The 17,493-nt window shown below is 39.7% G+C and overlaps 1 protein-coding gene and 1 long non-coding RNA gene across 2 annotated transcripts in view; one reads left to right on the plus strand and one right to left on the minus strand.

Annotated features, from left to right (window-relative positions):
* Nucleotides 1–17,493, plus strand: part of LOC139804468 (uncharacterized) — a 244,637-nt gene that overhangs the window by 13,455 nt on the left and 213,689 nt on the right. The window lies entirely within an intron of this gene.
* Nucleotides 11,640–16,915, minus strand: KCNA4 (potassium voltage-gated channel subfamily A member 4). The gene is made up of 2 exons (XM_071762107.1): nucleotides 16,221–16,915; nucleotides 11,640–15,364 (listed from the first exon to the last, which is right to left on the minus strand). Exon 2 carries the CDS (start codon nucleotides 14,565–14,567, stop codon nucleotides 12,579–12,581), a length of 1,989 nt encoding a protein of 662 aa, XP_071618208.1. The 5' UTR covers nucleotides 14,568–15,364; nucleotides 16,221–16,915; the 3' UTR covers nucleotides 11,640–12,578.

Consider the following 17,493-nt stretch of genomic DNA (forward strand, 5'->3'; position numbering starts at 1 on the left):
GTAGGCTGGAATGAGTTCATTTAACTCCCTTCAACTAAACAGAGTACCACCAAATTTATGCCAGCTGAGAGTTCAGGACCACAACCCTTTATTAAAAGGGCACTTCAAAACATCTATTTATTTTGCTTAATAAAGTCAAATGCTACACTATCTAGCACAACATTTTAGCTTGTCAGAATGATGCTTTTAAGCATATGAGCATTGTAATTCTCCCCATAGACTGCGAACAACAAGATCCACAGCAGGTATGAGAACTCAGCTCAGAATACTGACAGCAAGACACTGCAAAACCTCTGTGTGGTAAACTACACAGTACCCAGGCACAGAGCCAAGCATGTATCCCTCAGGGATCTCTGTATAACATACAGAAATGTGAGAACACCATGTCCTCACTCATCCTAACAAACTGGCACAGACCCACTATGAATGGAAATTAATAACTACTACACAAAAAAAGCCAACCAATTTTTTATCCATTTTACAGCTTCCCATTATAGACTGCACCAGTACTGCAACCCAAGAAAGGTATTTTTTGGAACTGGTAGACAATAACAAATAACATGCAGTGGGTAGCCCTAACCACTGACAGTGGTTATGATGTGATTTAATATTGGGCTGAGGTTGCATTCAGAAACAAAAATATTTATAGATAGCTGGCTGCAGACATTGTCAAGAATCAAACAGAATAAAAAATGGTTAGGGTTTTCTGGACAATGTAGTCTTTTTCAAAAGCATAGCAGTTTATTTCAAAGCAACGAGAATAACTGCTGAAGCTGGTGTTTATAAAACCTGAATAAACTTGACACAAGTGGAAAAACTCTGCTTTCAGTTACACACATACAGACACTGAGAAAAGAGAATTGTCCCCAAGGGAACATACCATGCCAAAGCAGGAAAGGGCCTCAGAGACAGACATAAGCTAACTGGACCCAGTTCTGTCCTCAGCTATATTGAGCTACTTTGTTTCCCCAGCATACAACATCATGGCACTTCTTAAGAATATCTGTCAAAGAAAAAAGGGCCTTTGAAAACACAGTGTCAGCTTCTGGAGGAAAATCAAGGGGACAAATACCATCAAAGACTGTTTAAAGATTCAGGTAATTAAAAATTGGTGGCATTTTTGGTGACATACATCCACCTCGACCAATGTGTAGTCACACTGGTGAGACGCTTCCGAGTTTAGGGAGAAACTGCAAGGTGTTTGTAAGGAACAGATGAGAAAATTAATCCCATGAAATACAATCAAATTATTACCAGAGTGTGCTGGGAACAGCATCAATCTACAAAAAAAAAAAAAAAAAAACAGTGAAATGCACAAAGATGTAAAAGGGATCATGTTGGAGGCAAGAAAGAGGAATAAACTGCAGGAGAAGGTTCAGGTTAAGGTCCCAAACTATTTTCAAGGATATCCCATAGAACTGGAAAGCCAAAACACTTCATGTCATCCAGTTCCACCTATGTTATATGACTCCTGTACTACATTGCTATCATTTGCTCTACATTTTCCAGTTCTTTAAAAGTTTTTCCTGTATTTTCCACTCATTAATTCTTCAGTACTGCACACCTTTTTCTTTATTCTCAAGTAATTCTTTCAGCACTGCTCTTAGCTCTTCTCAATTACTGAAATCTTTGTTCATCAATTTTAAAGGAGCTCAGGGAGCTCATAAAAATAACTTCCATAATCCATCTTTCTCTTGTAAATTAGTATTGCAAACATTCATTCATTCTTTCTTTCATTCTACTATATCACTGGTCTTCTAGCTAAGAATTTCCTTGTTTTCCCCTTTTTGTCTAAATTAAAAAGTTGATGTTTGAAACTCTTCACCATATTGGTTTTTGTTACCTTGAATCTGAACTGAATCACACAAACCTGAGCTTGCCTCACCTTTTACCGAGTCAGCAAGAAAAATTCCCATTTGCTTTTAGAATATTTTCAGAATGAAAACTCCCTATTAACACTCTGTAGTGTTATAGCCCACAAATGTGAGCTTCAAAATATACCTGTAAATCTGAGAGGGTTTGCTGAATTCATAGGGTTCCCTTTCAGAGCACCTTTCATCTTCAAACACAGAGGAAACTTTTAAATTTTAATCTGCCCTTGATGCTGCAGCAGTGACTGCCTCCACCAGCTGACACAGCACCTACCACCTCCACTTTCAGCATTCATAATCCACCTTCCTGCAATGCTGAAGCTGAAGCCACAGATTTGCCTCCTCGCAGAGACTCCAGCATTGCAAAGCAGCCCTGAGAATGGCATTTTAAAATATCAAATACAGACAGGGCAAATTTCCATTTTCCATTGCCCACAGTGCTATTGAGCACATTGGAAGCCACCCAGACACTTGCAGCCAGGGTCCCTAAAAGCTGTAATTAACCTGGTTGCTCAGAAAAATTGTGAAAGTGATAAACTTGCCAATTTTTGGTCATTCAGACACAAAGACCAGAAGAAGAATGACTGTTTCACCCACAGATGAATTAACAATCTTTGATCACAGGTTGCTCTTACAGTATTCAGATTTGAATTGCCCATTTCAAATTAGCAATTCTTTTCTTTCGCAACTTGTTTCAAGATTTAAATTCTTATAACTAGATAAACATCATTATTAACTGCTGTATTATTCTGAATTTCACACTTTGCAGCACAGGGTAAAATAATTCAGTAAATTTAGAAACTATCCATAATACATATTATTATTTATTAATATTTATCAAATATTATTTAAGCCATCTTGCCTCATCAGTTCCCAGGCAGAACACATGAGTGATACCACTAATGAGAAAGCACTAAAGCTTGATACTAATTTTCATAGTTAGAATGATTTTTGTCAGTCATTTTAGGCCAAGTATTGAAGACAGAAAATTAAAAATACTGCAGCAACCAAAATCTCTAGACCTTGTGGGATTTTTTTCCCCCTATTTGTTATGAAAGTAATTTTTTCTTGTATCTGCATTTCTCTGCAGTCCTCACAGCAAAAGAACCAGAACAAAAAAAAATGGCTAAAAACGAAAGTAGAAAGTAGAATGAAGTTCTCTAGCTAGAAACCTCTAGCTGAACTGAATTCATTCATTCCACATCACCTTTTCATTTTAAATAGCATTTTAAAACTGCTCTTGAGCCTACTTGTATTCTTTTACTGCTCATTTTGCTATGCAGCTAAGTGAAAGATACCTGAAAAAGCTTAGTAATTATATTCTCACTGGTTTACTGTAAAGAAACTGAATATACCTGATGTAATTTGTTCTCTGCTAAAATTACACCTCTGTGGTTAGTTACTGAGTTTTCTTATTAGGTCACATATACTTAAGAACACTGATATCCCACTAGTTCATTTTACTGACAATGGAAACTCACCTCCCCCTGTTCAAGGCTTTAAGGGGGAAAAAAACCCAAAAAAACCCTAGTATATAGAAATGTCTCTCCAATGATCACCTCTTTACTGCTCAAGGGCAGTTTGGTTGAAAATGAAAGCTGATGCAGACCGAAAAAGAAGTAACACTCAAGAAAGAGGGGTGGTGGTACCAGATAATCCTTTGGTTTGGGAAGAGAAAGTTCTGAGGTAAAAGGGAGGACTTCTTCTCCTCTGGAGTGTCACTCCTGGATCTGAACTTTCTTTTATCCCTCTAAGGAAAAGCAATGTACACAAATCTTTTCAGGACAAATCATATTGCTCTGCTCACATTCCTGGAAAAGTTGACTGATAGGTGACAAAGAGACAAAATCCCTTATTCTTTAAAGTCACATGAAGTGGGGGTTGCCTATTCTCCCAGCTCTCCCTTCAATAAATCCAGAGTCTCTGCAGAAAAAGCAGAAAAGTCTGGGTGGATTCAGGAGCAACAGGTAGAGCACACCCAAGCAGAGCCTTGATCGCTGCAGCTCCTCAGGACCAGAGGTCCCTGTACTCACCAAGATACCCTGCAAAGATATCCTGGTGGTGCTGGACGGCAGGGAGTACCAGAGCCTTGCAGAAACACAGCATTTCTGAGTGCTTCACCTCATCACTCACAACTCCTTCAGCTCTGTTAGCTTGAAACTGGCTTTTCAACCCATGGAGGTTGAAAACATATGCTATTCTTTATATCATAACAAGAGAGAGGGATTATGAATGGAACCTCCTGGATATTGTGATGGGAGATTACGATCTAAATTACCAATTTTTTTTTCCTGATTCTATGTATAATATCCTTTAATATTTTATGCTGATGATGGCCAGTTCACCAAGAGGTTTTCAGTGAACCACAGGCAGTGATAAATACTGAAGTCTTAAGGGTAAGGCTCTATGTGATCAAATAATTTGCTTTTAGAGAACAAAGCTTTAAAAGAAACTGCATTTACAAAATTAATGGAAAAATTCCCTATCAACTTAACTAAAGCCGAAGGAATTAGCAAGTTGTACGAGGAACTGTGGTAAATTTAACCACAGCATTAAAACTCAGCATTGTCATTTAACACAATACTTTCTTTATACAGGCAGAAAATAAAGAATATTGCTGAGTATGTAAACTGCAAACCAGAAATAACTGTAGGTCATCTGGAACATGTAAATGCTATATTTATACAAGCACAGCATTCAGCAAGCATTTGTCAATATTAGTCATTGAGCAGGTTCTCTGCACTCTATTCCACTGAATACATGACTCCATAATTATGGTTTGTTTGTGTTGACATCTGCTGGGGAAAAAAAGATGAGATGTGATACAAAAAATACAGAAATATTTTCATAAAACAAAAAATGCCAGCGGAACAGGACTGTTATGTCCTTTTCAGAAGAAGTAGCTTCACATTAAAAAAAAAAAAAATTCCAGTCAGCTTAAAGTATCAACTGTATCAGATCTCCAGAAGAGGAAATAAGTAGGTATGCAATTAAACCCAATTTCCCAAAAGCCATAAAATTTAATTTCCTTCAGTTCTTTGCATCTGTAGAAAATCTGAAACTCAGGTAATTCAGAATGGACGCAGATCTTTGCTGTTAAGTAAAGCAATTTCTCATTTAAAGATCCAACAGCCTAAGGCTCTCACTGCTCAGGGGCATATTATATAGTTCACACATTATTCTTAAGAACAATATCTGTAAAGCAAACAGTAAAAAAGTTACAAGTCCTTCTCTATTCTCTTCTCAGACTCCTTGTATTAGAACTAGAATACCAAACCTTGTCTGCAACATTCTCAACAGTCAGAAAAGAAAAATTGAATCAAAATTAAACAGTTAAAAGGGGACTCTGGGGGAAGTGGGGTTGTTGTACTGGACTCTAAAAAAGTTTAAAAATCCCTGTTCTTTGTTCATGCTAACTGAGAACCATGCACAAGCCACATACATCACCTCCCACCTTTTGCAGAGTTAGTGCAGAACAGAACATCACCCCAGCATTTTTTCATGAAATGAGCTCATCCCAGGCTAGAGGGTTTTTTGGTATATTTTTCCAACTATTTATAAAAAACAAAGAAAACTGGATTTGGGGTTTAAAATACTAAATACTTAGACACTTCTTGAGTATGTCAACTATTCTGGAAATATTTTCTTGTAAAATAGGCCAAAAAGCAATAAACTGGTACCCTATCTACTTACTAGTGTCTTTTCATATTTTCTGCATATTTCAAAGGAAAAAGGCTAATCCTCCATTAAGCTACGAGTAACAAAAATATTTTACTAGCCAGAGAAAACATTCTTGTCTTCTAACCATTGAATCATCATATCACTTATTAGAGCAGATGTTCACAAATTAAATGGCACCAAAATAACAGTATCTTCTAGAAGATGCTCTGAAGTGTTAAATCTTGCTGTTCCTTTCTTTCATTGAAATCCTTATTGCATTTGTCTTTAATTTTGTGATCCATAAGTTCCGAAGAATAACTGTACTAATAAGTAAGTATGTAACTAAGAGAAGTTAGTGTATACAGAACTAAAAACTGAATTCATTATAAATTGCTATACTATGTCCACTGCAAGTAGGATAGATTCTGGCTAGAATAGCACTTACCTAATCTTGTAATTTGACAAACAGTAAAATATGATCATACCTTTTAACTATGCGATGCAAAATCTTTTCTACCCCTTCCCTGTGATGAAACATTTTTTCCTCAGTATGTATTTCTGTTAATATTTAAGAAGGACATTACCAGAAAGGCTACTATTCCTCAGCCTCCTCTAACCTGAAAAATACACAAGATTTCTGCTTTAGAAGAGTGCCTTGCCATTTTGAATCTTCCTTCATGCTTGAGACCTGAAAAACATTCAATTTCTGAAATTCCTGATGGATGGATTCCTGATGGAAAACTGAGGGCACCTTGAAAATATAAGCCCATTAATGAAGGAGAAGTTATTTAACCTGAAACATACAATCTGTGGAATGTCCAACTTGTTGCAATACCAATATATCATACTGTATTTGGACAGAAACAAATAGTACCTTTACTTCATATCAACAGTCCTTTGCAGTGTTCTGCATCCAGGCTCACTGTGCTATTCAGGCTCCACTGTGCAAGAAGAAACTGTCATTGAGTGACACCCTGAATTCATTACAAAGCTGTACTGACAGGGAGACAACAAAAGGCAGAAATTAAAGTTCATCCCTATAGGGGATAAAGCCACGTCAAGGACAGATACTGTGGGCTCAAAACCAACTTTCCCTGGAACCGCAGTGAGAAGCACGGTTGGATTTCCAGTGTAGGGCAAGCAGTGCATCCAGTGGTACTTCCATTTGTTCTTCAGGTGCACAAGGCAGAGGGGAAAAAGGAATGCTGAATCCCCAGGTCTGGGGCTGGATTCCTTTCCAAAGCACACTGGGGGGTGTTGCCCACCTAGAGATGGAGATAAACAGAGAGCGAAGGACTCCAGAGCACCCATCCTCTGCAGCCTAAGTCTGCTTCATAATCAGGTCAATATAAATAAAAACAAGGACAAGCAGTTGTCTTCTCAGCTGTCACGTACTGCAACACCAAGGAAAGCTCTGACTTGTATTGATGCAAGAAATTTTAGATTACTTCAGTGCAAGAGCACGAGACTCGTAGCCAGAACACTTAAAATTGTGTGTTAGTGAATGGCATTAGAATTTCTGAATTGAAAGCTACCATTCATGTCCAGGATGACAAGTTCAAATTCATTGTGTGTTCTCCCACTGAAACAGCTTGTAAAAGAACTAAGCAAATAATAATAATAATAGTAATAATAAAAACCTCTTCGCTTATTCGGACTGCTAAGAACAGGAAAAAAATTCTAAAATTGAAGATGCCTTTGACAAACTCACTGAATCTATCCATCCTCCTCCCTACTCTCAACACAAATGCCCCAGGATCATTTGAAGATATTAAAACCAAAAATAGACCTAAATCTATCTTGAACATGTGGCGTTACTTCCAGCACTCCTTAGGGAATCACTAACATTTGGGAAACCTGCTCAATCACACAGTCTTCCCTTTGACTCTGAGCGAATCACTTGGTCCCAGATTTAGGAAGCATTTTGCCATCCAATTCCTTATTAAACTAACAGGATTCAGGTCTCTAAAAGCACATTTAATTAATGTGGGCATGAGTCCCTCTGGAGCTGAGGAACCAGCAGACTGGAGCCAAAGGGTTGGATGGTATTTCAAGCAAATAATTTTACAGCTATTTTGCACTCAGGTGGGATAGTCCAGTAGAAGCATGGACTTGCTAGACCAGCTGCAAACATCACAGTACCCTCTCCCACCCCACCCAGCACTGCCTGGCCTCATGAGTATCTTCCCAGTTGGACGAGACAGTAGCAGTGGACCTGAGACGGAGCTGCAGCTGCTCCTGGGATTACCCAGTACCTGGAACAGACACAAAGCATGAAGCAGCTCTCCTGCAGGTGCACATCTGTTCAGCCAACTTGCCTCCAATTTGTTTTTAATGGCAATACCACAAAGGCACAAGTGCAGGAAAAAAAATGAATGTTTTGACTTACCTACTTTTCCTCAAATTGACTATTTAACCAGATTTCAACATGTAATTTAAGATTTTTCTTCTTTCCTTCTTGTATACTTATGCATTTATTTTCCAAAGGACCTATTGCAAAAAAAAGGTCTCAAGGAACATTACAATTTTACAGAAAATAATTAAAAACAATAACTCATTCAACCAGCTCAGTACATAATGCTTCAATGAGCCTCAGAATTAACATCGTCAGAGTTCTGAACACACAGAAAGCAGGGCAGCAACATGTAAAATTTCATGTTTGTACCTGGCTGCCAGGCACAAAAAAATTATGCACTTTAACACAGAATTAATTTGTCAGTAAAATTTTCCAAATAAGATAATCCCTATAGAAATAATATGTTCATTTTCTAAGAAGCACCAATTTTTCTTCAAAGATTTGTTTCAAAGTGGAGTACACAAACATGTTAAAAAATCTATAAGCTAGGTCTTATTCACTATAAAATCAAAAGCATTTGATCATGCAGCTATAGTACCAGGAAAATGCATACCCTGTCCCATGTCTTACAGTATGTCATTTAGGTTTATTTAATGGCAAGAAAATACATAATTTGTATGCTGGGTATTGAAGATAGTTTTTTAAATTATTTTTATTAATTCTTTTTCACTGTCTCCTGCCAATTAACATAAAAATAGACCTATATTTATAACAGGACACAATGAAGTAGGAAGTAGTAAGGAACAGGTAAGAAATAGTTTGAGGAAGCTACTGGACTCTATACAGCAAAACTATGTAAGCAGAAGCATTATCCTCCAAACAGAAACAAATTACACTTTCCATCAAATGGAACTGGCCTCTTGTGGGATCATTCTGAGAAAGTTTAACTGAACATAAAAACACTTTGCCAAGAACTCCCTACCAGGATGACACAACACTTCTTTTGATGTAAGTTTCAGTATCCAGACTGCAATTTTCAAAGAATCATAACTCTGGGAATGTAATAGAAAAAAAAAAAAAAATGTGGATCTCTTATCTCAGGCATTAAATCAAATCAGCTGGCAAAACTCTCTCCTTATGAGTCTGGCCTTGGCACTTCAGATTACTATAAAAAGACTATAAAAAATTTCTTTAAATAAGTTTCACTACACAGTTAAGTATCAACCTGTTATTTGAAACCTGATTTGATGCTGCTGTGATTCCATGAATTCTAAAGGAACTCTTCCAATTTTATTCACCATTGCAAATGAACCTGAAATATCACAATATCTCATTTTGCATTATTTTTAGCTAAAATGTATGTCACTGTGAAACAATCTGAACTACATTAGTAGAACTAAAATGATCCCCTAGTGTAACTCCATTCACGTCAGTTACATCAGGAGTGCATTTCACCACTATAATTTAAAATGTAAAGTGACAAACTGATGATAAAACTATTTTTCTGAGAGGTGTCAGTATCCAGTGATCCTGGGAAATCTCTGACAGAAGCAGCAGTAGTAATTTGGAGCTATAACAGCCCAAATACAGGGTTTGTCTGGCACACAATTTCAACCAGAGTAATAATGAAAAATTTGTTTCTTGTTAAGCACTTGGGATCTTTGGGTTTTAGCATGTTAGGGTAGGACTTTGGCATTTCAAAGCTGTCTTGTAACTTACTGGACTGATGTGTAGTTGAATAATCACATTATAAGCCAACACAAGCTAAAGGTATTTGCTTCCATTCTGGAATGCACAGTTTTTTCTGTGCTCCAGCCTGGTCTGCCCAATGACAGTAAAGCTGCAGTAATTCTCATTTATATCCTGCCAAAGAGCCTTGGTTTATACATTGCAGGGAGCAGAGCAGGCTCCACTGTTAATTTAGGGCATCCCTCCACAGTACTACACCTGGTGGTGCTGACACACCCCAAACACTACTACAGCTGATACCAGGTCCTACAGCAAGGCATCTTCCTTCAGAGAGTAAGGTACTGCTATGATCAGAGCACAATCTAGGCAGGGCCATGCTTGTTCTAAATGAAATAAAAGGTTGTGTTCTGGCAGCAGAATAGCTGGACAACTTGCTGAAGAATCTGGGTAACTGCTAAAACAGGTACCTCAAACTGAGCTCCCTGTCCACAGCATGAACATACTCTTAAGAGTTCTTCAAAAAAATTTCTTACCTTATTTCTACTAGAGATCTAAATTGCTACCTCTTATGAACCACCTTCCCTTTCAAACAGTCAATATTGCAAACATATTTTCTCTAAGCTCTTTATTTGCCTACTTAGCATTTCTTTTACTCCTATATTCTTGCCATGGTCCCTGGTGTTACACAGAGCTCCAAGCAAGCTAGCTCACAAGAGAGCCCTTGTGCTCTTTCCATCATTAACTACTGGCTATTAAACAAACACTTTTAGTTACAGATTTTTACCAGATTTTACACAATGCTCATCCTCTCTACTGATATTTCTTGTCCCTGTAAAAAAAGCATTTAGTACATTTGACTCAGGTGAGCTGAAAGAAAATGCAATATTCTATTTTTGGCAAATGCCTATGTATAAAATTACTGAGCTGCTTCATTGAAAACATAGTTGGAATTAATATCACCACACTGAAAAGGAGCTTTGGTTAATGCTTCACATAAAAATACAGTGAAGTCTACGCTATGATTTTAAATTAGGTATCAGACATTTAAACACAGGTTTTGAACCAGGGCTCAGCACAACAAAGTCTCTAGTGTGTGTCTTGGCTTTTATTAGTTCTTCTGCAGAGCAAAAGAGGACAAGCAGAGAAACCTTTCCAAGAGGTGATTCACAGAAAATCCATGAAGGCAGAAACCAACCATTAAAGAGAAACCTATCTCTATGGCTCTCCTCAGTACCACTAGATGCTTCATACAGCAAACACTGCTCAACTGATAGATTGTGAATAACATCTCAAGTACCCAATTTCGAGTGATTTTAGTGCCATTCTTCAGTTCCAGAACTATAAATCAGTCACTTCCCAGTTCTCCCACTGCAATAATCCTCTACTCAGCTTTAAATGAGTATTACAAAACTACTGTAATTCTGTTGTCTTGGTAAGGCCCTTTTTCTCTCACAATGGCATGTCCCAGCCCTTAAAGTGCATATGCCAATTTGGTTCAAGTTTTATAATCTGGAATGTTCCACAGTGCCTCTTCAAAAAACAGTTCCAGTTTAATTGTGCCTTTCCTAGGTAATTATAAGTCTGGAAAAAATGCCTGTTCTGAATCTATTATTTATGTTATATGCAGCAATATCTTACCTATTTCGTTCTGGAGTTTGGAATGTGGTGTAGGCCAGGTAATCTTTACCTACCTTAATTTTGTAGGAAGGGCAATGGAAGTTTTTGACACACAGTAAAACACACTGACCTTAGAATTGGTGAAAAGAAATAATGGAATGGTTTTTCAAAGACTGCATGGGACCCAACGTGTTCATTTTGAGTACCAGAATGCCTACTTCGGATCTTAAATGTTGCTTCAAATACACATGGGTGAGAGCTGTAATTAAGGGAAAATGCAGCACCAATAATAGCATGTTAAAAGTCAGCAATTCTCAGTTGTCAGTTCTGTAACAACTAGTATCTTATTACCTCTACTTTCTCCTCCCATACACTGAATTTCTTCAGTATTGACAAAGTGCATGTACTACTCATAGACTCTGAATGCTAAATTAACCAGGAAAAAGATACAAATTAGATGGCTATGTCTTGAGGGCATCAGTAGAAAAAAACTGATTTCAAATAACTTTGATTATAAAATTTTACTTCACAATCCTTTTCCAGATCACAGATATTCATAATTAAAAAGAGTATGGAATTGATGTAATGTTAGCTGTTTCACCACCAGCATCACATAAAGAAAAAAGGAAACAATAAGAAATGATGCAGAATTCACTCTTCCAATGATTGTCATTGAACTACTACATTAGTAAACATTCACAGTATGAAGTCTCTTTCACTATATCTCCAGCATATAAAGTAGTGCAAAAAAGCATTCCAGTCATTTTGCCTTTGCAGTCAGACCAGGTTAAATGATTCTCTTACTTCATTTTTCATTATTAGACAACAAGTGCTGCAATGCCTCCAAAGAGAGTTATAAAAATAAACAATTTCTGGAGGGTCAGCAGCCTTTTCAAAGTAAATTTCCAGTTAAAAACAAGCATTATATATTCCAAAAAAAAAAAAAAAAAAAAAAAATTAGAGCTATCTTTTGTAGAATATCTTTTTACAATAAATTTACCATTTGAAAAACAATTACAATGGTATCCAATGATTTATGGTAGCTGCTATTAAAGCACTGATAAATAGATAAATGACTACCAAACTTCATTGCTTCTTACATAGTAAATACCTCTGAATGCCAACTTTTACCACAGAGCTGTTATTAGTGATGTCGACAGTTCATGCACCCACTTTAAAACTGTCTTGGATTTAATAAATTTTTCAGCCTCATGTGCAAAACACTTGCATTCTAATAAAAATATAAAGTCTGAAATATATCAGATCTAGCAATCCCTTCCTCGAATTATACCACTTACTTGATATGTAATACAAGTTTATCAATGCTTTTTATTTGTATTTAACCATTAAATGGCATACTACTGTATGCTGTGGACTCTTGTTTGCATATTTCATTATTTTCACTGCACTCTTTAATGCATAAATATATTTGGAAACACTCAAAATTACACATCGGTTTCCACAGAATTGGAATTCACACAGTTTTTCTTCTCTGACTCACTACTATTCCCCGTGTCCTGACTTTTTTTCTCTTTTACACAAAGAGATTCTTTAACTCCTTCTTCCATCTCCAAATATTCTGATTTATCCTCTGTGGATGAAGACGACGAGCTTCTAAATTTCTTCAGTAAATTTGTTGGGAGGTAAGGGCAGCTGACTGCATTTTGCATCAGCTGCGTTTGTTCTTCGTTCTCAGTCTCTCTGTGGTAGAAATAGTTAAAATTGGAGACAATCACTGGCACTGGTAAAGCAATGGTTAACACTCCTGCAATGGCACACAGGGACCCAACAATTTTCCCACCCACAGTTATGGGTTTCATATCCCCATAACCGACTGTAGTCATGGTCACTACAGCCCACCAAAAGGCATCTGGGATGCTTTGAAAATGGGTGGCAGGCTCATCAGCTTCCGCAAAGTAAACAGCACTGGAAAACAAAATTACTCCAATAAAAAGGAAAAAGATGAGGAGGCCGAGTTCCCTCATGCTGGCCCTGAGCGTATGACCCAGGATCTGCAAACCCTTGGAGTGCCTGGAGAGCTTGAAGATGCGAAACACCCTGACCAGACGGATGATCCTCAGGATGGCAAAGGACATGGCCTGTTGACCATTACTGCCCTGTTCCTGTGCCAAGTCGGTGCCCAGAGTGATGAAGTAAGGCAAGATGGAGACAATGTCTATGATGTTCATGACGTTCTTGAAGAACTGTGCTTTGCTTGGACATGCAAAGCAGCGCACTGTAAACTCAAAGGAGAACCAAATGATGCATACCGTCTCTACAATGAAAAAGGGGTCGTTGAAGATGGTGTGCTCCCCAGCATCCAGATGAAGCGACTCGTTGGCAAGCCCCTTCCCTAAGCTCAGGGACGTGATGAATTCTTTGTCATCTCTAAACTCTGGCAAAGTCTCCAGACAAAAGATAACAATAGAGATCAAGATGACCAAGACAGAGACAATGGCAATGCCTCTGGCTGGACTGGAGCTCTCCGGGTACTCAAACAGCAGCCAAACCTGCTTCTTAAACTCATTCTCCGGCAGAGCTCTGTCCTCTTCCTCTTTGACAAACCCTTCATCCTCCCTAAACTTGAGCATGGCCTCCTCCCCGAGTTGGTAGAATTTCACCTCCTCACTGAAGATGTCAAAGGGAACATTGACCGGCCTCTTCAGCCGACCACCGCTCTGGTAATAGTAGAGGATGGCATCAAAGCTGGGTCGGTTCCTATCAAAGAAGTATTCATTCCTGAGAGGGTCAAAGTATCTGCCTCGCTTCGCTGGGTCACCCAACAATGTCTCTGGGAACTGAGCTAATGTCTTCAGCTGGGTCTCAAACCGCAGTCCCGACACGTTGATTACCACACGCTCACAACACTCGTACTCGCTGTAGCGAACGGAGCTGTAACCCCCGGGGCCTCCACCATCATCGGGTGGCTGGTCCGAGTAGGAAAACTCATCCTCCCCATAGTCATCACTGTAGTAGAGCTTTCCTTCTTCCTCATCATCTTCATCCTCGTCTTCATTCTCCTCCTCCTCCTCACTCAAGTCCTTCAGTATTCTCTCTTCAGAACCGCTGAGAGGCAGCAGCTCAGAGCAGGGGAAGGAGGCCCCGCATTCCCTACTTCCCAACTGCTGGCTCCTCTTTTTCCCTTTCTTCCGTCTCTTACCACTCTGGCGGTGGGACACGCTGCCGTGTGACACATTCCCACCGTGAGAGGAGGAGGCACCTCGACTCTGCTCCTGATGGTAGTTGTGATATGGGCCACCTCCACCTGTTGCCCCACCTTCTACTGCTGCTGTTGCTGCTGCTACAGCCGCAGCTGCTGCGGCTCTGGACTGTGCCAGGCGCTCTCTCTCTCGGGCTCGAGCTTGGACTGCGTACCCGTAGGGCATGTGGGTGTTGCACCCAGAGCTATCTGCACTCACCATTGCAACCTCCATTTTGCAACTGCTTTTTTTTTTTTTTTTTTTAATTATTTAACAAAAATAGGTTTTTGTATATAGTGTAACCTTAATTTCACTACAGAATGTTCAAAGCCATTTGCTTTTGGAGGACAGTCCCTTTGATGCAGAGCAGGGCAACATAGTTTTAACACTGAATATATGTTTTAGAAAGCCACAGATCTGCATTTTCTTTTTTTGTCCAGAATGTTTGACACAAACTACTGTTTTGTTAATAAGATGAAATTCTCAAATTCAGCCAGGGAACCACTGAGACTTTACTTGTTCTTCCATCCCCCAAGCCCCTTTATTTTCATTTGTCTCCTGTGGCTATCACAGATCTGATCTGAATCATGACTACCTTGCAGGCTATAAAGACTGAATTCATGAAGAAAAAAATATGCAAATCAAAAGGTACCTGTTCTCCACAGATGGTTTTAGTTTACCATTGCAACCACATGCAAACAGTCTCCTTCCTCATCATTTGTTCCTGGTTATGCTTTGGCCTAGCAATCTTATTATTGTTTAACATCATTTCTTGGGGAGCTGAAGTTAATTCCAGCCATCGCTTTATTTACACAGTGAGGAGGTCCTTGCAAATCCTGTCTTCAGCCTGTCAACAATTCAGCAATTTCTCAAACCTGGGAGCAGCACCCAGGGCATCAGAAGCAGTGGTAAGAGGAGGAGGATGAGGAGGAGGAGATGAAGACTGAGAAACTGGCTCTGAGGTCCCCATAGGACACAAGGAAGTGGATGGGTCACCCTTTGGTTATGGTCATGCAGAAGAAGCACTTAACCTGAGGCACATGCACAAATACACAAAAATTAAAAAAAAGACACACACAAAAAAAAAAAAAAAAACCAAAAAAAACAAAAACAAAAAACCAAGAAAAAAGAAAAAAAGAAAAAGATTGGATTGTTTTCCTAAAAGGTCAACTTGATCAAATGAAACTGTGTCATCTATTACCACAGCATTCAAATCTTCCTCTGCCCACACCATTCACACTTCTACATTACACACACACCCACATCACATGCACAGAGATTTTGAACGACTCTGTGGGTAAGGACGTGGGTGGGTATGTCACAAATATACAGACTGAGATATAAAATCCCCTCCCAAATAAGCACTTCCATCCATACACAAACATATGCATGCTCCTGAAACACCAACACACATAAACACTAATAAAAAGACTGCAGTTCAGATCCTTGAATACATACGTAATACATATTACACCTACATATATCTAGATGAAATACCAAAGAATACATGTACCCACACAAAGAGCTTTCATTATACTTGTATGAACACATTTTATGCAGAAATGTTACATTCTAATCTACAACTGAGTTATGTTTTAATCATAGAAACACCTCACTGAAATTAATTTGGAAACTGGCATGTACAATGCTCACTCAAGTGGCAGTACTGTGACATGGTATGTCAGGAAAACAACGGCAGGTGCACCGAAGCAACATATACATGCAAGCACACACAAACACACACACACACACACCCTTTGGAACAGGAGCCTCATTTATCACTGTGTCTGTTAACACATGACGAATATGACTATTGAAGGATGCTATTTTTCACAAGGCACCCAGGTGTCATGCAGAAAAAGGTCTTAAAAATGCTGTTATACTTACTGTTTCCAGGCAGAGAAAAGCAATGCTGTTCTTGATAGTGTAAGGACCTGGTGACAGCAGTCTGAGGAGGGGGCTAAGAACAACTGCTCTACATTTGCAGGTGTGTATGGTCAGTCAGCACCACAGGTTGAAGAGTTGTTTTTTTGTCCCTTCTTTCCGGGTGCAACAAGAGCTCCAGGATGAGCCGGCGAGGCTGCCTAAGCGGGGAGCATTCTGCACAGCCACAGACACTTCTGCTCGCCCAGGCATGTGCAAAAAGGCAACAAGCAAGAGTCTGGTTCCAAAAGGAAAAACATGAAGGCGGTGTGAGGTGTGTGTGTGTGTATGCGAATGAAGGGGTAAGCGCGGTCACTAGTCTTTCCAAGCCCAGCTTTTGCGGCAGATTTTTGTAAATCAACGTTAAATAATCCGTGTACCCAGCCTGTCTCCGCTGACGGGTGTTGCTTCTTGCAGTTTCTCCCCCAGACACGTCCAGGAGGCAGCGGCTCAGCCTGCACCCGCCCGCAGCATCCACTTGTTGTGCCGGCTTTGGGCAACGCTTCCCAAAAACAACAACAAAAAAATGACCACAAATCACAAAAACCACGACAAAGAAAAAAAAAAAAAAAACAAAACCAACCAACCAACCAAACCACCAAGGGGAGGAAGCCGATGTGCACTACAAGGCTTTTATCGCCCGGTTGTTTCAAGCTGTGGCGAGGATCCGCGGCGGCTGCGCGGCCGCTCCGCAACCCGCCCTGTTGCTCCGCGGAGCCGCCGCCCGCAACCCCCCTCAGCCTCCGCCGCTTCCCCGCAGCCCTGCCCGGCTCGAACGCGGCCCCTGGCGGCTCCCGGCAGCACTGCGGCCCCGCTCCTTCCCGTTACCCCGGCACCTTCCCCTGCCTCGTCCCTCGCTCGCTTTTCTGCATATTAAATGTCTTCATGATTGAAATTGATGTTCCTAAAGTGGAATAGTAGCTCCTAAGAAGACAGGCTGGGAGAGATGAAGTTTTCCAGCCCGAAAAAGAGAGGGCTGCGGGAAGAGCTTAGAGCATCCTTTAAGTACCTGGAAGGTCCACAGGAAAGCTGGGGAGGGACTTTTGGTAAGGGCCTGGAGTGATAGGACCAGGGAGGATGGTTTTAAGTTAAAAGAGGGTAAATTTAATTTAGATATAAAGAGGAAATCGTTCACTATGAGGACAGTGAGACACTGGAACAGGTTGCACAGTGAAGTTGTGGCTGCCCCATCCCTGGAAGTGTCCAAGACCAAGTTGGATGGGTTTGGAGCAACCTG

The sequence above is a fragment of the Heliangelus exortis genome, chromosome 18, assembly GCF_036169615.1.
Source record: "Heliangelus exortis chromosome 18, bHelExo1.hap1, whole genome shotgun sequence".
In the NCBI taxonomy this organism is placed as follows: domain Eukaryota; kingdom Metazoa; phylum Chordata; class Aves; order Apodiformes; family Trochilidae; genus Heliangelus; species Heliangelus exortis.

What these genes read in the sequence shown, in the direction of transcription:
- KCNA4 (XM_071762107.1), bottom strand. Translation starts at nt 14,567, where the DNA reads ATGGAGGTTGCAATGGTGAGTGCAGATAGCTCTGGGTGCAACACCCAC.